The sequence below is a fragment of the Zingiber officinale genome, chromosome 2A (genome assembly GCF_018446385.1).
Source record: "Zingiber officinale cultivar Zhangliang chromosome 2A, Zo_v1.1, whole genome shotgun sequence".
NCBI lineage: Eukaryota > Viridiplantae > Streptophyta > Magnoliopsida > Zingiberales > Zingiberaceae > Zingiber > Zingiber officinale.
In genome coordinates, this window is record NC_055988.1 from 80,448,145 (window position 1) to 80,472,816 (window position 24,672).

A 24,672-nucleotide genomic window follows, 5' to 3' on the forward strand; every position below is an offset into this window, starting at 1 on the left:
CAAATTCACCAAAAGTTTGGAGATTTAAGAGGGGGAAAAAAGGCTAAATGTTACTCTTTTTTCTCTGATATGATCATAAGTACAAGTATATATCCATCAAGATGTGACATGGATAAGAAAAAACAAGCAAAAAATAAAAGGAAACTCCATGGCTGTGTGTTCTTGTGTATGTACATCGACCCACCACCGATAGCAGTATTCATGCTTTAAAAAAACAAAGAGAGATGAACAAATAAGTCTCGGTGTTTGGAAAATGGTATCGATTATGCCACTTTAGAACATAAGAAGTTTCCACGAGAGACCGAAGATTGGAATTGCGTAAATAAACACTAGATATCGGAACGAAACTATGGAATTATGTCAGATAGAAATAACTATCCTCCCTAATGAGCTCTGTACTTTGGGTTCTTATTATAAATGAGAACAAAAAGAAGAAATCCACCTGAATTCCGTTGATGATATACGGTGCACTACTCTTTTGCTCAAATATCGACATCAGGAAGAGGTAATCGCCAAAAGTTCCATGAATTGTAATCCTCCTAGTGATAAAATGGGAAAATAGAATCACTACCATATACAAAAAATGCAGAATATAATCCTCCAAGATTGATGATAAACTTGATGGTGATAGGCATTTCTCAGATAGTGAGCGATAAACATATCTAAAAAATCATTATTATTTCATTAGGTGTATGACTTGGGAAGAAACCTGCTCGAATGAGGACATGGGTGGGAAAATTCCATTAACGAGCTGGTGGAGAGAAGCATAAGATTTCGTATCAACTCGGCGATTTACTGCAACCTGGCCCTGAGCATTCACAAGCAATCATGAAAACATAAAATTAGATTTCTGTATACTTTTCTTAACATTGTTGTACCAGTCAATATCGCTTGGATGTGTACCTTAGGATTAATAATGAAGATCTTGCCTATAGGAATTCCAACCTTGAGGTAGCTAATCTCATCAGTGTCCCTGTTTCCAAAGCCAGCATAGAATGGATTGCAATCAGGTGGGAAAAGTGCTCTGATTGCCTGAAAATTACAACAATATGAGAACTTATAGCATCTCTGAAGAGAACTTCCTGAATCATAACTAGAAATACAAGAAAAGAAATTTTCGATAAGCTATGCTTAGAAGTTGGGCCCGAATAATAGAATTTGTGTTCTTAAACCACAGAAGCATGATCAGTGTTGAAGCTACAAAAAATGGTAATAGTTTGAATGCTGCGAACTTCAGAGAAGTTTGAGAATTCACAAATTGATAAGGTGGCATAACAAGTGGAAACAGCCACATAATGTTTTGATCACAGCGTCATATCTACAATTCAAGCGACAAGCATCAATGAGAAATCAAACAAAAGAAAACAAGGCTTGCCTCTAGACATGAGATCTTGAATTCATGAGGAGCTCTTCTGATAACTGCAGTAAGTAAAAGTTCAAGTATTAAAATTTACAGATTGGGCAAACAATTAACTAAATATGTTAATTGCCATAAAATCAAAATTTTTCAAACATTCAAAATTCCTTATGGTAAAATTTTTTGAGACTTGCCATGATAATATCACTATCAAATAATCAGCAAGAGCATGGTCGATCTATTAGAAAAAAAATATAATGTGATTGACTTGCTTCCACTTCGATAATAGCACCAGCAAATTCTTAAATGGGATTTATAGGAAGATTCAAACATCTAGAAACCTTAGCAAGATAAATATTACATCCTCTAGTTTTTGGTACTTGCACAAATGTAAGGCAGCTTTCATTGACTGCAGCAAGTTGTGCTAAGTTGTTTTGAGTTTCACACTATGTCAATAACATAAGTATAACTGACAGTTGGCAAAATAGACCAATAGATTACCTATCATATTTACCACAACTGAAAAGAAAAAAAGGAGAAATGATTCAGACCTTCTCTGTAGAGTGAAGGAAAGAGACCGTCAGGCGATATGACAACTGGACCATCTGGCAAAGCCTTTCCATCCTGCAAATTGAAATATTATGATAAGGACCTTGATCTGCAAATCGAGTTTCCAGTGTTGTCCATAGAACAAGCTGCAAATTCCAACCATCTGTACTACGAAATCAGTTATGCGTGGATCACCTGTTTCAGGTTGAAAAGAAACTGCCTTGTTAGATAAGCCTGTGAAATTGCTCGAGCGCTGAGAAAGAGCAATTGATATCCATTATCCTGAAAAAAAGGAAAGATTCATAAGTCATTTCACATCTTAAAGAGTTCACTGATTGACTAGTTTTTTGAAACATTGAAAAATTACAAAACTCCAACAGGATTGTATAAAAAATAGCATTAAAAAAACTATAATTAATTAAACTCGTAAGTCATGGCATGAAAACTTCTAGTTCAACCAAATCTCATGCCTTAGAAGATGTCTTTGGTGATAAACCAGAACCTAAGGGTCAATTGTGTTGATCCAGGCAGACACATGATTATTGCAGCTTTATTTTCAGACCAAGTCCACTGGTGCTGGATCACAGGTGAAACAAGAATGGATGTGATGGTGGAGAAAATAAGGCTCAGACTATCTAGGCGAGCAAGTCATTATGTGATGCGAGAAGAAGATAAAAGGGGAAGAGATTTAATTTCTTAAATGGCACTGTAGACCTCAGTGAAAGAAAAGGAGTTTGGACCTATATTGTAACTGATCAACGTGTCTGATCGAATGTCAATCATGTTGACATCTCTTGAGATTTACAGCTTCCCTGCTATCTATGGTGGACAGCACATTCCTATTTCATTTGCATCTCTACTGAAGAGGGGAATAGTCTCTGCATCTCTTTCGTATCTCCATTTGGACCCAACTCCCTGATTCTTCATGCTTGCTTCCTTGTTGTTTGCAGTTCAATCTTTGTGGTCTATGGGTGAGAAGAATTCACAATTTCTCAGCAAGATCTTCATGTGATCACCTCCTTCTCACCCCCTACGTACTTTGCCTTCCTCTTAAGCTTCCACCTTTCATGGGTGTAGCACCAGTAGGCGCTGACACCACTAATCGCATGATATGTAGCAGCAGTGAGATTTTGTATTAATATAGATCAATTGTTATAATAGTTCAGAAGAAGGGCCAAATTGAAGTGCACTGTCAGAGTAAAAAACAGTCGCTCAAACATTCACAATGAGGAATGACGAAGGAACTTATTAATCATAGAATCCTAAAACATTTTGAAGACAAACAGGTAGACTTTAACTATGACAGTTTATCTCTCTAATTCAAATTTAAAAAACTAAATACAGCAAGAAATAACAATCTAGCAACAAATAAGGTAAGTTATCTGTAACGAATAGGCGTTCACTGAGAAGGTTCACTTTAAGACTTCAACACAACCTTCAGCAAATAAAATAACCATAACCTTAGTCATGCAATTCATTAAGCAATTGTAAATAAGTAAAAAATTTATGCATAATCTGCAGCTACAGTGAGCAATTCTTGATATTGACAAAGCTAGGAGTTGATAACTAGCAAAGAAGAATTATGAATCAACATTTCAGAATAACATGAACCTTTTATCTGACATTAACATAACCGAGAATTGCTAGTAACTGTAATCAAATGCAATTCATTAAGCTAAAACCATAGATAATCTATAGTAAGTGTTGTAAATAAGCAGGAATTTATGTGTAATCTGCACCTACAGTGATTTATTCTTGATATTGTCAATGCTAAGAGCTAATAACAAACAATGAAGAAATATGAAATAACATTTCAGGATAACATGAACCGTTTATCTGACAAAAATATAACTGAGAACTGCTAAAGGTAACAAAACAGAGAGCGTTTACCAAACCTTGATTCCAGAAAATAAATGAGTAACACCAGTCTGGGACCAATCCATACCAACTAAAGGCATAAACTGTCCAAGAACATCTGATCTGAAAAGTACATAAAAAATAATAGAGAAATTAACTCATTATAAAGCACACATCAAAAGATCAAAAATCAATTCAATCTGTATAAACAAAATAAGAATTTCCTTTAAAGGAAGAAATGACCCTTTCTCCAATATTAATACCGCTACAAACATGTATGCAACATCACTTGTGAATTGTTACATCAACACTAGCAAAGAACATGACAGAACAGTGCAAAATTTAGTATAGTTTTCTGTTGGAGTTTCAAGATCTGGCCAGAACGGTGCTATTCTTGTATCATGTGTTGACATTCAACATACTTTAAAGACTGCTGAGATATAAGTTGTAATACTATATTAATTATGAATCAATTGAATTAAAATTTTACAAGTTACAAGTGATAATAACCATCCTGATTAGTTTATACACCTTATTACTGCCACAATTTGTCATGCATTATAAGAGCATGTTGTCACTCAGACAACCGCGATTCGATATACAGTGCATTTATATGAATTTTTCCTCCAAATAGAACGTGCAATCACGGGATACTGGGCTTCTGGGCCACCTGCCATAAACGCTTTCCGATTTGCCCTAGCGGTAGGTAACAAACTTTCGTGGTGTCGAGTCGGTCTGCCCATATTCGGTGTTACCTGATTCAACGTCATTTTTTTTAAATAAGAGCATGTTGAAATTCAAACTAGGCAACTTGTTATTTTATCCCTATTTTGTAGGGACTTTTTTTTGCAATCTATTACCTAGATGGATTGAAATTAGATCATAGTTATCGCATCCCTAATTTTAAGGGATTTATCTTTGCATATAAGGATGATATCCCATCAATGAAACATAAGTATTTTTCTGTCCAGCTACATGGTATCGGAGTAAAAAGCCTAGCCGAAAAAACCCTAGTCGCAGAAACCCTAGAAGTTGCTTCTTCCTCTAGCTACAAGACAAAACCGCACGATTGCTTGTTCTTCCACCAGCAGCAACGTCGACCTCCATTCCAATGTCATTAACAACAAACAGAGCAGCCGACTTTCAAGTGTGATAGGATCATCGTCAACTCTATTTTTCAGTGCAAGACACAGCAGAAACTTCCTCCCTGAGTCATGCCTTCTTCTCCATAAGGCAATCTCCAACCCTTTACCACTCACAAATTTAATGGTCGCAATCATGCGTCATTTGAAAATTCAAAATCTGTGAGTTCTAAATTCCAACTCATCAATGAGCAATCCCATGACAATGCACACAAGCAAGTCCTCTTGGATCATCGATCAGCAGCATCTGAGCATATAACATGTGATAGAATGTTATTCTCGACATTTACATTATGTAACAAACATCTCATGGTGCGTATAACAAATGACATCAGTACCAAAGTGGTCGGAATAGGAAAAGTTCCATTTTCCTGCAGTGTCAATCTCAATTATGCACTTTATGTGCCTAGACTTGCTTGTAATCTTGTGTCAGTTGGTAAGCTCAACCAAGACCTTAACTGTGAAACTAAATTCTTTGGTGATTGTTGTGTTTTTAGGACTTAAGCACCAAGAAGGTGATTGGTAGTGTTAAACTTCGTGCAAAATTGTACCTTCTTGAAGCCTAGTCAATCTATAGTTTTAGGTCTAGTAGTCTATCCAATAATGAGAGTGAAATTATGATGTCGCACTATTGACTAGGACATCCAATTTTTATGTACTTGAAACATCCTTTCCCTTGATTATTTATCAATAAAAATCCTAATTTCTTTCATTGTGATGTATGTCAGTAGACTAAACATACCAAACAGACTTATACACCCCGTCAATATCAACCAACACAACCTTTCTCTCTCATTCATGGGGACATTTGAGGACCATTCAAACATCCAAGTTTTACTAGCTCTAGATGGTTCTTACTTTTCATTGATGATCGCACAAGGTTGTGTTGGACTTTCTTATGAAAGAAAAATCCAAGACCACACAAATCTTTCACAAATCTTTCAGAATTTTCATGCATTGATCAAGATCCAATTTCAAGCCGACATACAAATTCTCAAAACAAATAATGTCAAAACTTCTTTAATTCCAGCCTTAGCTCCTATCTTCAATCCACTGACATACTCCAACAAAGTTCATGTGTTGATACACCCCAACAAAATGGTATAGCCGAACAAAAAATCGTCACATACTTGAGGTAGTCCGCTCCTTACTCTTCCAAGCTCATGCTCCAACCAAATTTTAGGGGAAAGCGGTACTTACAACTACGTATCTTATTAATCGTCTCCCTTCTAGGATTCTCAAGTTCAACACTCCATTTTAGGTTCTACAAAACCTATATCCTACAATTAGTCTTGTTTCCAACATCCCTCTTAAACTCTTTGGATGTATTGCATTTGTCCACATCCACTCTCAATATCAGCGAAAGTTTGATCCACACGCACTTAAATGCATTTTCTTGGGATATTCAGCTAATAAAAAAGGTTATAAGTGCTTCTCTCCTATCACTCAAAAATTTTATCTCTCTATGGATGTCACCTTCATTGAATGCATTCCATACTACTTCAATATCACAATTCAAGGAGAGAACAAAATTGAATTGTAGCATTAGGATTGAGAGTCCCTTCTTGAACCGAGTCCTTAATCTTACCATCATCATCACTCAACCATCCATCAACTCCTTCCTCTCCATCATCCCCATCAACTCCTTTGTCTCCATCATCATCACAATCACATATGTCACTTATCTCGGAAGCACAAAAGAACACTACCGAATGTAGATTATATATGTTTTTAAGTATCATTTATTATATATCTTGTTGTATTTCATGAGTGTAATTTGCATCCGCACACTCTATTTCTTTGGATTTCGTTACTTTTACTCTTAATTCTGAGAACTGCTCTTTACTTGTTTTCATTGATAGGATGTGAATTTGGAGTTAAAATGGAGCATCGAGCTGAAGCAAGGAGCAAGCTCTGGCCGTGTCCCATAACACGGGTGTGCTCTAGACAGAATGGAGTGGAAAAAAGCTCAACACAGGCTAACCATGCCTCATCATCGAACTTCATTATCGAGTCGAACACATGAAGCGCCCACGAAGAAAAAGGATTCAAAAGACCATCAAAATGAAGTTTTAATCAAGAAACCCGCTCTGGCAATGTCCCATTACACGAATGTATTCGTATAAAAGAAATCGGGCGCAAAACGACACTAAAACACCCCCCAACATAATCCACCACAGGGGCCATACTGGTGGGCACGACCCGTGTCCAAAATGGTCATTTTCCATAGCCTAACATGGGCGCCTGTTCCAACCAGTAGGGTCGTGTCAGCCTTGGACTGTCAAACTTCGAACAACCATAACTTTCGGCTCAGTTTGAGCCACAGGTCGTACCATCTATGAAAATGAAGATAATTTTAAAATCTACAACTTTGATTCAAGGTCCAACCTGAGAATATCGGGTTAAGGGTCGAAAATCCATTTTGGTGAAGACATGTAAATCTGTAGATCTGGAGAGTATAGGGGAAGTATAAAAGGATAATCTTGGACCAGGAGCTTCGTCTCCCTCCTTGGGAGGGGGGAACCTTAGAGGTGTCATCTTCGTTCATCGCAAAGATCCGTGCACCTTTGGAGCAAGGAAATATTCCGAAGATATCGGGAATCTTCTCCCTAAGCATTTCATTATCTCTATTCTTTGTTTTGGACTGTATGAATGTTTCTTGTCTTTGGTTTGTAATTCCTTTGCAATGGAGTAGTTCTCTTGATTCTAGGAGATGGGGAGTTGCCCTTTTGATGTGTAAACACTATTTGAGTTTGCATTTACTTGTTCGATGAAATTTGTATTTATGGTCCGAGCCTACTATGTATACACGATCTCGATATCAAAAGCACGAGATTCATATTCCACGAGGATTCAGAGATGAACTGAAAGGAAAATCCAATCCTTCGACCTATAAAAACCCGAGACGTGGAGAATCGGTTACGAAAGTAAATCAATATACTACGAAGGGCAATAGGTTGTTATAGATTTTAATTGAACAATCCCAATTCCTTGTCACAGTAGGAAAAGGGTTATTTGGGGTTCATGGGATCTCGTGTGAGGCTCTCCTTAGGAAAACATCCCTAATTTCAACCGCTCTAAAAATAGACAACAAATTGGAATTGATACACCAGTGTAATTCCAAAAGTTTACATTGGATACGATAGGATAGTCTAGCTACATAAATACCTATTGAGGATAGGAAACCAAATATATATTAGGTGTTTACAATCATTTAGGTGAAACTGAAGTCCTATAATAACTTCCCCCTTCACTCACTTTCCAGACTCAGCTCTCTTCTCTGCCTCTCCCTCAATTCTCTCATGCTTATCTCTCTCTCTCTCTCTCAATTTTCTCAAGTTCCCTTGTGAACACAACCATCCGTGATTCTCTAGATAACCTATTTTGCCACTCCAACTAGTACTCGATTCACAGTCCTCGTGGGATCGATATCTTTTTATTACTTGACGACATTCCATACACTTGCAGATTTGATCACATCAAACACACCACCTTCCCATGACACAGTACAAGTCTATGTGAGGAAAAAACATCTTGCGTCTTTGCACGAAACTCAGTCGTACCATGAGACAACTCGAGGCCAAGTTGAACTTGAAATATAACCAGTTCCACAAACAGATCCCACATTGGACTAGCTTATTGCACACCTAAAAGGTACTAGATCTTGTACTATTCATCCGACTATATGTCCTACACACATTTATCTCCAGGGTACCAAGTATTTGTGACATCACTTAACAAGATCAGTATTCCTAGTTCTATGTATGAAGCTCTAAAAGTTCATGAATATCACAAGGCAATCCTAGAGGAATATACAACCCTGGAAAAGAATGGGTCTTGGACATTATCTGAGCTACCTCAAGGAAAAAAGAATTGTGAGATGTAAGTGGATGTTTTTCAGTCAAGCAAAACCCAGATGCAACTATAAAATAGATACAAGGCTTGATTGGTGGCAAAAGGTTACATCCAGTCTTATGGGATTGATTACTAGGAGAGTCTTGCACCAGTTGCAAAACTCAATACCATTTGGGTATTCCTATCTATTGCTGCTAATTTAGATTGACCCTTGATTCAGAACTTCTTTCTAATGGAGATCTAGTGGAAGAAGTTTACATGGATGTCCCGGTAGGATTTAAGACGGATAGTACAAAAGGAAAAGCCTACAAACTAAGGAGAGCCTTGTATGGGCTCAAGCAATCACTTAAAGCTTGGTTTGACAAATTTTCTAAACTCGTTAAAAGAGATGGCTACTCTTAGTCTCAAGCTAATTACACACTATTTGTGAAATATTTTCTTTGTGGGAAAATCTCAGTACTATATATGTTGATGATATGAACCAAAAATCAAAGGACTCAAGTCACTCTTATCTAAGGAGTTTGAAATCAAGGATATAGAACAACTCAAATACTTCTTGGGATTGGAGGTTGCCAGAAGTCACAACTCACAAAGGGATCTTTATGTTTCAAAGAAAGTATGTTCTTGACAAACTGAGTTGAGTGGATATAAGCCAATTGATACACCTATGGATCCTAATACCAAGTTAAGGTCTCGAACTGATGAAATGGAAATTGATAAAGGACGATATCAATGATTGGTAGACAAACTTATATTCCTAACTCACACTCATCCAAATATAAGTTTTGTTGTCAGCTACATTAGCCAATTTCTAGGAAATCTTTCAGTTGATCACATGGCTGTTGTAATTCGAATATTGAGATATCTAAAAAGGGACTCGTATAGAAAGATAGACAAACGAAATTTGGAGGTTTACATTGATGCTAACTGGCAAGTTCGCCTAGTGACCGAAGATCTATTTATGGATATTATATTTGGGGAAATTTGGTCACTTGGCGTAGTAAAAAGCAAACAATTGTTGCTCGAAGTAATGCCGAGGTTGAATTCCGAGCTCTGACATTGTGCATTTGTGAGGGAATTTGGTTACAATGGATTCTAATATAACTCATGCTAAAAATAAGATACCAATTCAAATTTTGTGTGACAATCAGTCAACCATTGCCAAGAATTCAGTTCAGCATGAAAGTACCAAACATGTGGAAATTGACAGACATTTCATTTGTGAGAAGATTAAAAATAAAAACATCATGCCCCGCCATGTGCCTTCAAAACACCAGACACGGTTTGACAAAGGCACTATTTAGACCCAACATCACCAAACTGAGCTCGATTTTTGATTTGGAGATTATTTATCACCTACCTTGAAGGGTGGTGTTGAAATTCAAACTAGACAACTTGTTATCTCTATTTTGTAGGGATTTATTTTGCAATCTATTTTCTAGATGGATTGTAATTAGAGCATACTTATCACATGCCTAATTTTAAGAGATTTATTTTTGTATATAAGGAGGATATCCTATCAATGAAACATAAGTATTTTTCTGTCAAACTACAGAGCATTTGTTTTTGTAGCATTCTAGTGAACTCAAGCCCTGTGATTTTACAAGAGCTGATAAAAAATGCTTCTAAGTCCTATGACTTCAACATATTGTTTGATCATTCGGAATTGAACTTGAACTAGCGTGACATGAATTGGAACAAGCGCACACGCACACACACAAAAGATACGGATACATCTCAACTTCTCTAACTATAGTCTCACTCCTCTTCTTCCATGCTATCTATGGTTGTACTTCCCCTCTTTCCCTCCCTTCTCTTTATAGAGTGATTAATCTTCTTTCAATGAAAACAGTCTTGGGTAGAGAATCATCTTGTCTTGGTCAATTTCAGATGATACTGGATAAGATAAGACCCCTCTCTATTGGTACCACCAAAACTTTGTTTGCATGAGCAAAATAGAAATGTTGAACGGTGCCAACACATTATCAATATAGGTCAATGGCTAGAAAGATACTGTGTGGTTGTGCCAACCGGTACCGATCATTTTTTTTTTGGTAATCTAAGTATCTAGATTTTTGAACCGACTAATCCTAGACATAACCGACCCGGTCCCACGGAAATTTTCTATCGACCATCAGAGTAAATCGAGAAGTGCAAATGGAGGTCCATCCAGACGGCCAACATTCTTAGACCCGCTTCTCACAAACGGAAAAACTCCCTACAGCGTGTCATAGCTAAGGTTCGAACCTTAAATCCCTTGATTATCCGTTGGAGGGCCTAATCATCACACCATTGTCCAGGGGTAGGTATCGATCAGTTTTGAACCATGGAATGGTGTACAATTTTTTGCTTACATAAGCCAATTGTACGAGACTGACATACAGCAAGAATTAAGAAAATGAAGCAACATCTATTAAGCTAAACTTCACATCTTTCTAGTGGCAATATGGTATAACCTGTTTACTCGATAAGCAGCTCCAGTGACCAGAAAGCACTGGTGAATAAATAAGAACTCAGGCCAATGGTTTGCTGACAGACCCAACATGGTATACAAAGAAGTCACTCCCAATGTGAGAGTACATCAACTAACAGAAAACAAGTAAAACTCTTCGAACCAGCTAATAAATAAGTTGATAAAATACATAATAACTTCCGTTAAGTGATGGGTAATTAATCTCATTAATAGCTTCATGCTTCATAATAACAAAGAATTTTTTTTATGTATTAATGATGTTATTGGATAGGTACATTAATGGACTGTAAAATGCAAAACTATGATGAGAGAATTTGGCATGATGTAAGTGCATGCAGCATCAATGGTCAAATCTGAATTTTGATAAATGACAAATAGATTAAAGTTAGAAATGTTACTATCTAACCTTGCTATGAGCATGCAGGGTTGACTAACCCCAGTTAGGATGTTCGATTCCTGATGGTAAGATTCGGGCAAGGGTCGGGATGTGCGATTCCTGATGGTAAGATTCGGGCAAGGGTCGGGATGTGCGATTCCTGATGGTAAGATTCGGGTAAGGGTCGGGATGTGCGATTCCTAATGAAGACCGGATGTGTGAGTTCAGCAAGCCAAGATGTGAGATTCCCAATGGAGAAGACCGGATATGCGATTTCGGCAAGTCTAGATGTCTAATTCCTGATGGATGAATACCGAATGTGCAATTTCGATAAGTTGGAATGTTCGATTCCCGAAATCCGGATGTGTGATTCCGAAAGGTAATTCTACACCTGGTAAGTAGAGGTAAGTCACTAGAGAAGAGTGACTAAGTGAGGACGCGTCCCCGTTCGAAAGGACAATATGCGTCAGTCCAATTTAGGTCCATTTCGGAAATCTAAATTGAGACTTTGACTAAATCCTGGTCTCGGGAAGACAGGATTTAATTATTACTTTTTATTATTACCGTGCTAATTATTTGGTTTATTGGACTAATACGTTTTGCAAGGCAAGAGGAGCACAAAAGGCCTCGGGTGAACAGTGTCCGAAGCGCCTTCCATGCTATGGAAAGCGCCTTCCGCACTGTTCATGAAAGGCGCCTTCCAATAGATAAAATTCAGAATTCATTGTCGATGAGAGCCGAATTGTTCGGAATCAAATTTGGGGATTTAAGGCACTTTCAAGGCTATAGAAGGCGTCTTCCACCCTTTATAAAAGAGCATTCAACCTCTTCATTCAACATCAACTTCTACACAAGCTCCTACACACTCGATTTGGCTTTCCGACTGCACCGGTTTCCTGCTGCTGTCCTGCTGCGACTCTACTACACCCGATTGCCACCGAGAAGCTGTCCAAACACCGAGCTCAAGCAAACTGACTACGAAAGTGTTTGGTAATATAATTTAATTTCTGTTTTTAATTTCTGCAAACGGAAAGTGTAGTCTGTTACACTTTTCTGATTCTTTTGTACTCAATCCCCTCTTCCAGAGGTTCCGGAAGAGGTTTTTAGTGAATTACCCATCAATAGGTCCGCGGGACCTGGGTCTTGGAATAAGAGTCGCCGAAGGCTCTGCCCAAGTAAAATCGCTTGCATTCGTGTTCTTTACTTGCTTTTACTTTTCAATTTTTGTTTGTGTTTCCGCCGCGCACTTTGTTTTTAAAACCGAAAAGAACAAGTTTTTCAAAACCACTTAATTCAACCCCCCACACGTGCGTCAAAACCACTTAATTCAACCCCCCACACATACGTCTCGATCCAACAAATGGTATCAGAGCCAAGTTTTACTTTGAATTGGTGCAACCACCAATCAAGCTGGGGGGAACGATTTTAATTCTTTTTCGGATTTCTATTTTTCGTAGCTTATTTAGATTGGTAAAATTTAACTCTTTAAATAATTCTTTCTCGCTCGATTTTTACTCGAAATTGGTGCAACACCATTTGAGTGGTCGACATATCTCTTTTCTCAAACACTACTAATCCAAGACCAAGTCTTGGTATCTCCTTCTAGTTTTCTTTTTCAGCAATCAATGGCTCAATTTGAGAGATTCTAACACCACTTATCCTCCTCTCTTCAACGGAAATGACTTTCCGTATTGAAAGAAAAGGATGGAAGTGTACTTGAAGGCATACATCGAGCAATGGTTCACCATTTGGCGAGGGTACCAAACGCCTATAGATGAAGCAATAAAAGTGCCACTCGATCTAGAAAGATGGAGTCCAGAAGATAAAAAAAAAAGCCCAGATCGACTCCAAAGCGTTGAACATGATCTAGTGCAGACTCACAAAAGAAGAACACAACCAAGTTGGCCCGCACGAGAACGCAAAGGAACTATGAGACAAATTCATCGAGCTACACGAATGAACTCCTGATTCAAAGGTAACGAAATGCGAACTACTTCTTAATTCATTATTCAACATTAAAATGCAGGATGGTGAGACCGCAAATTAGCTTCACGCTCGAATCAAGGACATCCTCAACGGTCTTCACTAAATCAGACACCAAATCGAAAACCGGGACGTAATAAGGTACGCTCTTAACTAGTTCCCTTAAAACGCACTGTGGGCATCAATCATAGATGCATATAAGGTTTTGAAAAAACTCTCTAAATTAAAAATAGACGAATTATTTTGTAAATTAGAGCCGCATGAACAAACTAACGACCTAAAGGTCGAGAAAGGAATTGCTCTTCTTGCAGGTATGTCAAAGGGAACTAAACCCGAAGCTGAAACTGAATCCGAATCAAGCGAAGAAGAGCAACTAGTGAACCTGGTAAGAAAGATTTTCACTAGACGTAAGAAAAGCTTCACCAAACACAACATGAAGAAGATGTCCAAGTCTGCCTCCAACAACTCAAAGGCAAACGTCACATGCTACGACTGCAACAAGAAGGGGCACTTCAAATACGAATGCTCAAACGAAGACCAAGTCAAGAAGACAAAGCAAAAGAAAGCACTAAAAGCGACTTGGGACGAGTCTTTGGACGGATCGGGAGCAGACGAACCGAAGCAAGCAAGTTACCACGCACTGATGGCAACTAGAGGCGAATTGGACGAAGAAGACGAGTCTGAATACAAGGAGAGCCACGAATCTTCATCCGGGTCAGAACGACCTGAGGTAAAATCCTTTATCAACGTAAATTCTTTTAAAATAGTTACTTGCCTAAATAAAAGATTAATTAAAACCGAGGAACACGCTAAACAGCTCCTAAAGGAAAATAACATCCTTAAGGAACAACTGAACATGAACTCGGTGACTAACCAAGTTCAAGACAAAGGCTCAACTCAAGTTGCAAAACTTGAGGAAGAAAACACTGTCCTGAAAAGTCAAGTCAACGAGCTCAAAGGACAGTTGGAAAAGTTTACCTCAGGATCAAAATATCTGAATATGATACTTGGATCCCAAAGATCTGTGTACAATAAAACCAGACTTGGATATAAGTCCAACTCTACGATTAAATCATTTTTAACCTTAACTCAAAATTCAAAATTAACTAAAGTTTGGGTTCCGAAAGCGTGCCTAACTACGCAAGTAGGACTCGATCAATACTATGTACCCAAAATAAAATTCACTATATAAATCCAAATAAACCAAATAAATCAATCTCAACCTCAAAAATTAAACCTCCAAAAATAAATTCAAACCTAAAATCAGATAAAAATAAATTAAACAAAAGCAAAATCAATGTAAACTCAAACTATAACAAAGTCTATTATAACTATAATGCAAATCGACACAAACCTAAAACCTAAACCCAAAATCCAATAATTCAGGGGGCTCCAAACTAGTTGGCACCTCTAAAGTAATAATTTATCCGGCTGGATAATTAGGACTAGCATAAATAAGGACAAAAGTTTAACTTGATAAACGATACTAGAGAAGTTTTGGATGATAGTAGGTTAAGGAAGCTCTACCTATGCATATCTATGAAGATATGACTTCGACCTGATGCATTTAGCTTAGTGGAACTAACTGAAATTACCCCTTACTAATCCTAACTAGTTTAGTGGATAGGACTATTTGAAAAATTTCGAAGACGTGGTTACTGTAATGATGTCGACTCACCAAAGCTTAGAAGTTTATCCAAACAATATATGTTTGTTGAACCTAAAGCTAAACTTGAATCTAACACAAGTTAAACCAAACCCTGAAATTCAACCTAACTCATCTCACAAAATTATAGAATTTCCTGATTGAAAATATAGATCGAGTGAGATGAATAAGGATTAAAATCAAATTCAAATTAATTAAATTCAATTAAAATCAAAACTAAATTCAAAACTTAACAATCAAAATTAAGCATAACTTAAAACAAAATTTTAACTTTAAAATTTAATAATCAAAATTAAACTTAACTTAAAAGTAAAATTAGAACTCAAATTAAGGTGCCTCCTAAATATTCGGAGGCGCGCTCGGAAGGACGACCCCAACCGACTAAAGGCGCCTTCAGTAGATTGAAGACGCCCTCCATAGCACGGAAGGCGTCTTCCATTAAGCTGAAGGCGCCTTCAACCGGACTTTTCACAACGAACAAAGGCAAGCCCTGTTCGTGTTTTCTTCTCATTCAAGGCGCCTTCCAGCAGTTAATCTTCGTCGTTTTCTTTCTCTTTTCCTCCCAAACATCAACAATGCCTCCTATGTACCTTCTAACTAGATCTACACAATCATTTTCCTTATATCTTGGTTTTTGAATGTTTATATGTATACACTATGTTAAGAAATGACGTAATATTATTCCGTCACAGCCCTGTTCCAGCAGTACCCCATCTGCCGATGCTAGATTTCCCACTGAGCGACTTAGGCTAGATTTTTTACAGTATTCATATATTGCACTTAAATCTAGGTTTTTAAGTAGGTCGTTCTTCACCCAATACTATGCCCCGATTATAGAGGTTATTTGACTATTATCAGTTAGATAGACTAGTCTATTGTAGTCATTCGGTAAACTTAGATTTGTGTGCCCAATTCTATAATAACCTAGTTAAGATCGACAACCTGACATACTCCACTAGAGTTGGTGGGAAGGACTTTAGCTTCTCCCCCACTCTATTGTATGATAGCTTAGAACTTATGAGGTCTGTCTGTCCATTTGTGTTACCCTAGTAGGGATTTGTTATTTGGCGAACTCTACTCCCACATTATATTGGATACTATCCACATGTACTTTTTTGGGAAGAGAGACTACCTACTGTGACTGACTTTAGGTCGCTCTATCTTAGGATTTGGGACTATGTCCTGTATCGAGTCCTGACCACCTGTATTTTGCCAATCACATCTCGCAATGTTACGATGATGTGACCCTCCCACTCCTTTCTATATGCACTACGCCAGCGTCTAGACATTGATATTGCATCACATGTTTCAGAATGTCTTTCATGCATCCAGTCTTGTTACTAGGCAACAGGTTCATATGCCCTATTGTCACATTTTGCCGTACATATTTTCGACCATAAGCGTAGATATGACTAGGGTACGTCCACTTCCCTTAGTGTGTATGACGAGATTGGTCAGCGCCAGCTTACATTAGTGCATATAGATATCACCGCTCAGGGGAACTGACTTAGAGAGTGGGACCACGGCCAGGCGAGGCCGAGGACAATTTTCCACCCATCATTCCAGCCAAGGGGGAGGAGTTGCGGTTGAAGAGATCTTTGGACCTCTTCCGACCTAGCTCTCGACTTCGACCCAACCCTCGACTTCGCTATCCGTTGAGGACTGCCTTGCTCAACTTGAGGAGTCTTCCGCTCAGATTCTTCAGTCGGTCTCGAATAGATTCAGCACTATTCAGGGAGAGATAACCACCGAATTTCAGCAGATTCTTCGGGCTTTGCGAGCGCCTGAGCAACCCCCACCTCCTCCAGCTTATGATGACCTGCTCTGATTATTTTTTAGTACACTGTTATACATTGTATATCTGGTTGACTTGATCTATATAGTTAGCTACTTTTTGCCACTTTAGTTGGATAATCCTTTTAGACTAGGACTGCTATCCTTCAAAATAATTTTCAAATAATTTACAAATTCGATGGAAATTTTTTATATTTTCTAAAAATTCCCATTTCATAAGAATTTCAAAATTAATGTTTTGTCTTAGTCTAAATCAAAATCCATAGAAAGTATGTGTCTATATATCTAGGAATTAAGCATCTCACAAACACAATAGGTCTACCTTGATTGTGTATTCACAAACATAAAACGGCGTGAGATGCATAGGCTCATTGTCTAGACTTCCGATGCTTATATCAGTGCATCAAAACAAATCTGGGCAAAAAATACCAAAATGTCAATGATCAGGATAAGTAATCTATTTTAGTCAAACACTATCTGGATACATTTACTTGACTTGACTAACCAAGTGAACACTGCTATCTTCTGATAGTTAGTTAGTAAATAACAGTTAGACATTTAAGGATAATTTCTTGATGAATATTTTTCTTAAATAATATTATATTCAGGGAAAGATATTTGAAAGATAATTTTAAAAATGTATTTTGAAACTTTTACTTTTGAATTTGAAAATTATATTTGAAAATTGTTTTGAAATTTTTTTCTCTTAGAAATTTTTACTCAAAGGAACTTAAAGTATTTTGAAAATATTTCTAAGTTAAAAACTCTTGTTTAAAGTATTTTGAAAACATTTTAAGTTCTTGCTTAAAATACTTTAAAAATCTTTCAAAAGGAACTTTTGAAAATCTTTCGAATTCTTAGAAATTTTTTCTTGGTTGAAAAGGCTTATTTTGAAAATTGTTTTAAAAAGTACTTTGCAACCCACTCTTCAAATATTTTGAAAAGTTAGTTTGAAAATATCTTGAAAACTACTTTAAAACTTTAAACTTTTAAATTATTTTGCAAAAGTTAGCTTTCAAAACCTGTTATAAATTTTGAAATTCTTTTCAAAATTAAGTGGAAATTTTTTTAAACACTAAACTCCTCCCTACAATAACTATAAGTTTTTATGCTTATTGTGAAAAGTTTATATGTTTCAATACTTTGGTATACTTACTTGCATATTTTTTGATGAATGTCAAAGGGAGAGGAGAAAACCTAAAAATTTAAAAACCTTAACCCTAAAATGCTCAAGAGAATAGAAAAGAACTTGTTTAAATTTTATTGTTATTCCTTCTGTATTATTGTTCTAACTTTAACCAAGGTTGTCATTGTATCAAAAAGCGGGAGATTATTGGTGTAGTCAGCACTAATGATCAAACCTGAGTTTTGATGAATGACAAATAGGTTAAAGTTAAATGTGTTGTTATCTAACCTTGCTACCGAGTGTGCAGGGTTGACTAACCTCAGCCAGGATGTTTGATTCTCAATGGGTTGAAGTCCAGATGTGAGATTCTGACAAGGATCGGAATATGTGATTTCCGATGGGTGAAGACCGGATGTGTGAGTTCGGCAAGTCGGGATATGTGATTCCCAAGTGGAGAAGACCGGATGTACGATTCCAACAGGTCGCGATGTCTGATTCCTGATGGATGAAGACCAAATGTGCGATTCCCGTAAGTCGGGATGTTCGATTCCTGAAGTCCGAATGTGTGATTCCGGAAGGTAACTCTACACCTGGTAAGTAGAGGTAAGTCACTGGAGAAGAGTGACTAAGTGAGGGCGTGCCCCCGTTCAAAGGGACAGTAAGCGTAGGTCCAATTTAAGTTCATTTTAGAAATCTAAATTGAGACCTTGACTAGATCTTGGTCTCAGGAAGACAGAATCTAATTACTACTCATTATTACTATGCTAACACTGTCTTACAAGTTATTATTTGGTTTATTGGACTAACACGTTTTGCATGGCAAGAGGAGCACAAAAGACCTCGGGTGAACAGTGCAACAGTGCCCGAGGCGCCGTCCATGCTATGCAAGGCACCTTCCATGAGCAGTGCAGAAGGCGCCTTCCGTACTGTTCATAGAAAGTGCCTTCAGTGCCATGGAAGGCGCCTTCCAATGGTCAGAATTTGTCGTCGATATGAGCCGGATTGATCGGGATCAAATTTGGGGGATTGAAGGCACCTGCAAGGCTATGGAAGGCACCTTCCACCCTCTATAAAAGAGCATTCAATATTAACTTCTACACGAGCTCCTATGCGCCCGATTTGGCTTTCCGACTGCTCCAGTTTCCTGTTGCTGCCCTGCTGCGACTCTACTACACTCGATTGCCACCGAGAAGTCGTCCAAACACCGAGCTCAAGCAGACCATCTACGAAAGTGTTTGATAACATAATTTATTTCTGTTCTTAATTTCTGCAAACAGAAAGTGTAGTCTATTACACTTTTCCGATTCTTTTATACTCGATCTCCTCTTTTGGCGGTTCCGGAAGAGGCCTTTAGTGAATTACCCATCAGTAGGTCCGGGGGACCTGGGCCTTGGAGTAGGAGTCGCCAAAGGCTACGAACCAAGTAAAACCGCTTGCGTTCGTGTCTTTTACTTGCTTTTACTTTTCTATTTTTGTTTGTATTTCTGCTGTGCACTTTATTTTCAAAATAAAAAAGAATAAGTTTTCAAAACCATGTGATCCAAACCCCCCCCCCCCCCCCCTACCCTCCCATGTGCGTCTCGATCCAACGGTAAGGAATCTTTGTTAGTCTAACTAAACTGCATACTAAGGCCTAATTAACAGGAATTAGTTGGGTGCTTAAAAAGAAACAGGCAGACAAGCATGTCAAGTTAGAAGTACATACTTGGTGATAGTTCCGTCTACATCTGAGACAACTATCCTAGTATTCCATTTCCAAAGATAGATCCTGGCGTCTACCTATTAAATAAGACACAAAATAAGCACAAACAAGAAAATGAGATAAAAGAACAAAAGATCACCATAACCAGAAAGCAAGGGCAAAAGCAATAGGAAGAACCTGTTGCACTCCGAGCATTGCAGTTGAGAAATTAAAGGTGACTACATTCTTTCCTTCTTTAAGATTCAATGAAGCAAGTTCTTCAGAAGTTGGGGTGAGTGATTGCACCTTCTTGGAGTTTTTGATTTTTATAATGTCACTTTCTTGTGCTATTCTTCCATTACTTCTAAAATCAGGATCCAGAATTAAGTCATTGCCAACTTCAGAGAGTGCTTCTGGATTACTTAAGGTTTTAGACTTCTTAACAAAAGGCCATATGTTCCAATTCCCCCGAGGTTGTATGGGCATACTTTTTGAAGTTCCAAGTGTTTTCTCAACTCTCTCCACAGGTATCATACCTTGAGGCTCGAGCATCTCTTTTTGACCAAAGCAAACCATTCCCAAAACAATAGGTGCTGCTGCACTCCATGGAAAGTACTGATCACCAATTCTAACAACAAGTCGTTCATCCTTCACAACTGAAGGACCTAATGCGATGAATTTCTCCACATTCACCTTCTCAGCATCAAATTGTTGACTAGCTGCATCTATTCCCATCCCTTCAAATAGCAAGTGATTGCATAGAGATACCTCTGCATGCAAACACCAAATACCTTGGTCCTTAATATTATGATACTTTCTAATGGACTGATGTGTATAATTGTGTTTAGCATATGACTTGACAATCAATATATTCTTGATAATATTAAGTATATTGGAGCACTTAATGTTTCTTTAACACACTTCAATCATACTGAGACAAGATAGGGAATTATCCATATTATTTTCATCCAGCTTTTGTTGGTTGTTCTGTCATAATTAACCTCAGTGAAGATATAGGTTTTAGTTTTTTCGACAATCTTTAGAATCAGGTCAGCCAATAGAAATTTGATCAAATAAGGATGAACAATGAAACAAGCTATGAAGGAAAATTAAATTTATCATGAGTTCTCATATATTTCTTCCTTAACATATTATTGATGCTACAAATTTAACAGACATTACTCAGATATCTAGGTTAGCATGACAATGAAAAGGGAAGTGCAGGTTAATTACCTACTGTGGCATTTGTCAAGCTGCTTTTTGGTTCCTCCTCTTCACTGTCAGAAGAAATAACAGCCTCTTGGATGTCATTTTTTTCAACCAATGAGCAACTACTCAATGAGTGATGTACAGGAGAGACTTCAAGATCCTTAATATGACTTCGGACAATGGGCAATGATTTGGATGACAGCTCATTTACTCCAGAACATCGCTTACAACTGGAAATAACTATAGGACTAGATTGAGAACTGAAGGCGCCAGAGTTACTAAGAGAGCATTTATTGTTTTTTATTTCCAAATCTTGCGTTTCTAGATCAATTTCTGCATTGGGTGATTGGAAATATTTTGTTTCACCAACTTTCTCATTGTCAGATAGTTCTGGGTTAATTTCTTTAGCACCATAGTTGTCTATATCACTGAATGGGAATTGAACATCATCTGAGCTCTCAAAGTGTGAAACACTATATTCTGCTACTTCTCGAGGCTTAGTGATGGTGCTGAGATCTCGAGCAACATTGATATGCTCCAAAGAATACACTCCTGTCAAATTACACTTTTGATCAAAACCTTCTACTTCTTGAGCTGCATTATCTGAGTTGTAGGAATTGAGAAGTTCGGAAATGCTAGCTGATTTGGTGAACACGCCATACTTGGGTGGATTACCGGGTATAGAAGCAGGACAAGAAGCAACTTGTGCAATTCCTGTTTCCTCCATGCAAGAATGATTACCCAGCAAATCAATTTTCTGAAAATTCATTTCTTGGACATGAGCAGATTCCCCTGCCACAGCGTCCACAGAAATGACTTCAGATTCACAGCCTGGTATCTGCTCGTTCAATGAAAAACGGATACCACTTGAAATTTGTTTAAAATATGAGGTAGGATAGGACATAGAACCAAAGTCATAGTTATCTGAGTCTATCAAAGCCTCTTCTATGGGAGAGTCATACTGAGAGTTTTCAGATAATGAAGACTCACTTTTTCTAGCTGTTTCTAAGCTCTGGTCATGGTTATATTCAGAATTTTCATTAATTACTGATGCACCCGCTCCTGCAATTGAACTAACTTCGAGGACCATGTTAGCGTGACACAGAATTCCACTTTCACAATGTTCAAACCCACCAGAAATAGGCCCCAGATTATCAGTAATTTTATAATCTGTAATATTAGACCTGTTAGTTGAGTTTTCTATAGTCTGCCAATAACAGAAAGAACTAACCTCCATGTTTCCTGTTTCTAATGTAGATACTGCTAATGTTGAATCCATATGACTTTCAGTATGGCACTGCATTTCATCATGACAATATGCAGTTGAACTAGAATTCTGTACACCAGTTTCATCAGATTGCAGTGCTACCAAATCAGGGACTGATTTGTTCCTCACATCTGTATCATTAATTCCCATGGTTTCAATCTGCACGTCTCCACAGGAGGCCATCTCTTCAGAAATTATTCCACTAAGCATGTTATTCATACTTTCACCCAGCTCATCACTGTGAGAACCAAAAGAATCAGGAGAAATTCCAACAAAACCGAAGTTAGCAATCTGAGGGTTGTTGCCAGGACTCTCAGAAACAAACTCGGAGTTCTTTCTCTCACAAGTTGAATTTTTACCGCCCTCAGATGAATATACATCTGCAGGCTCCTCACCAACTCTATGTTTTAGTTCTTCCAAATTATCTCCAGTTGATATTGTTTTTCCACAACCATTATCCATTCCCCCACCATAAGCATTAAGATTTTCATTGGGATGCAAACAATCTTTTGGAAAAGTTGTCAGGGGACCATAATTGTCATTAGAAACATAGGCACTCATCTCACCATTATCAGGTGATTTTACTTCATCAACTCTTTGGTCTCGGGACTTCATATTGGTCGACCATTTTACCTCCAGCAGGTCAGCTGTAATCTCGGCACGTTCCATTGAGTTCACTTCCTTCACATTCTCACCGTCATGAATTTCTTTAAATGTCTTACGTCCAAATACAAAGCCGAGAATTGTAGATCGCTTTGAGCTCGTTTGAGTCACAAGCTTACTGTTTCCATTACTCACCTGAGTGACCATTTCCTTCTGTGATCCCTCTGCATCAAAATTCAGGTTCTTCTCAGATTGGTAGTTCGTCATCGTGCCCTCTGTCTCATCCCCAGATGTGGGAGGTGACATGAAAAATTCTTGTTCTCCAGCTTCAGCATCCCTGAGGAAAAAGGCTTCCCCTTTATGGTCCAAATACATGTTGAATCCAGCTTCGACGCCATTAACGGATATCTTCACAAGTTTTTCCTTCGTCTTCAAAACACCTTGAAATTTCCCAAATCGGACATACCATGGCGAGGACTTGAAGCTCCCATCTTGCTGTTGGACGACAATGATGTCCACGGCTCCTCCAAAAGGATGAAAGGGACCGGAGACAGTGTACACGCCCCGGGAGATGTAGCTGCCGAGCTTCTCCACAGCATACATCTTTCCAAGTCTCTGACTTTCGTGCAGTTATAAAGCATTCAAAAACTTACACCTTTTAACTCTGGAATTGGCAAAACAAATCGTAGCCACAAAGACGGCCAAAAACTAGAGAGAGATTGAAGAACCTCCAAGAAGCCAAAAACTCGAACAATTATTAGGGGAATGCAATGGATGCTATGGTGTAACAAGAGACAAGAAATCTCGCCAAGGCGCGATATTTTTTATAGATCAAAGAACAAGAAATCCTCCTCTAACAGGGAAAATAAGCAGCAAAAAAGGGGGGCAATATTATCCCAAAATCGCCTCTTTCAAACTCCGACCAGGAGACGCTGCGCAAACCAAGGGACGAAACGCAACGCCTTCAGAATGGCGCATGGAAAACTCTGGTTGCAAGAAGGAATCGAAACATATTCTAATCGGAAAATTCCAGCGAGGGCGAGGGGCGAGGCGGTACCGATCGCATATCCGCGGCTAATCACGTCTCGCCAGCAAAGGAAACCAAAAACAGATTGCCATTGCCATCGAAGCGAGAGCCCGAGGAGGAAAAGGTCGATGGCGAACTCGCGTTGCGCCTAAGCAGCCATCGCCATCTTGATTCCACCGCAGTTGAATTCGTCTTCCGTAGGTTGAAGGTGTTTTCGATGTGCTCGAGGAGCCTGCGATCAAACCGTACCAAATCCAATATATTTGATGCGGCGATAAAAGACGTCACCAAACGTGGGTCAAGGTGGAACAAACGGAGGTCAAAGGTGGAATAATAATCGACATGGACAAAGTTAAAATAGTCAAAGGAAGAAAAAATCAGCTCATCAAAGTTGGTCAAGTGGACGGTAATGTACCGATCGGGTATGAAAGATCTCGATCGATATGAAGATTCATCTGAGTAGATCGTTCATCTGATCGAGACAACCATATAGAGAACATCAGATGCTCATAATTGTGACTAAACGAAGGTTAGTCTGATCAGATCACCTGTCCGGTTGGGCGAGCAACGACCTACTAAGCTCGAGCGACCATGGAGAAAAACAACCTTGAGCAATAGGACGGGAAATACTGGCCAAGCGGCTCCCCAACTCGACCCAACAGTGGAACAACTCATCATATCCTTCCGGAAGTTAGTACCGCTGACAA

General features: G+C 38.3%; 1 protein-coding gene across 1 annotated transcript; it reads right to left on the bottom strand.

Annotated features, from left to right (window-relative positions):
* Window positions 1-38: 38 nt before the first annotated feature.
* Window positions 39-24,209, bottom strand: LOC122041326 (phosphatidate phosphatase PAH2-like). The gene is made up of 11 exons (XM_042600966.1): window positions 21,093-24,209; window positions 20,058-20,629; window positions 19,884-19,957; window positions 3,802-3,886; window positions 2,102-2,188; window positions 1,909-1,981; window positions 1,376-1,419; window positions 904-1,032; window positions 710-808; window positions 443-539; window positions 39-204 (listed from the first exon to the last, which is right to left on the bottom strand). The coding sequence occupies exons 1-10, from the start codon at window positions 23,539-23,541 to the stop codon at window positions 483-485; spliced, it is 3,669 nt and encodes a 1,222-aa protein (XP_042456900.1). The 5' UTR covers window positions 23,542-24,209; the 3' UTR covers window positions 39-204; window positions 443-482.
* Window positions 24,210-24,672: the final 463 nt, after the last annotated feature.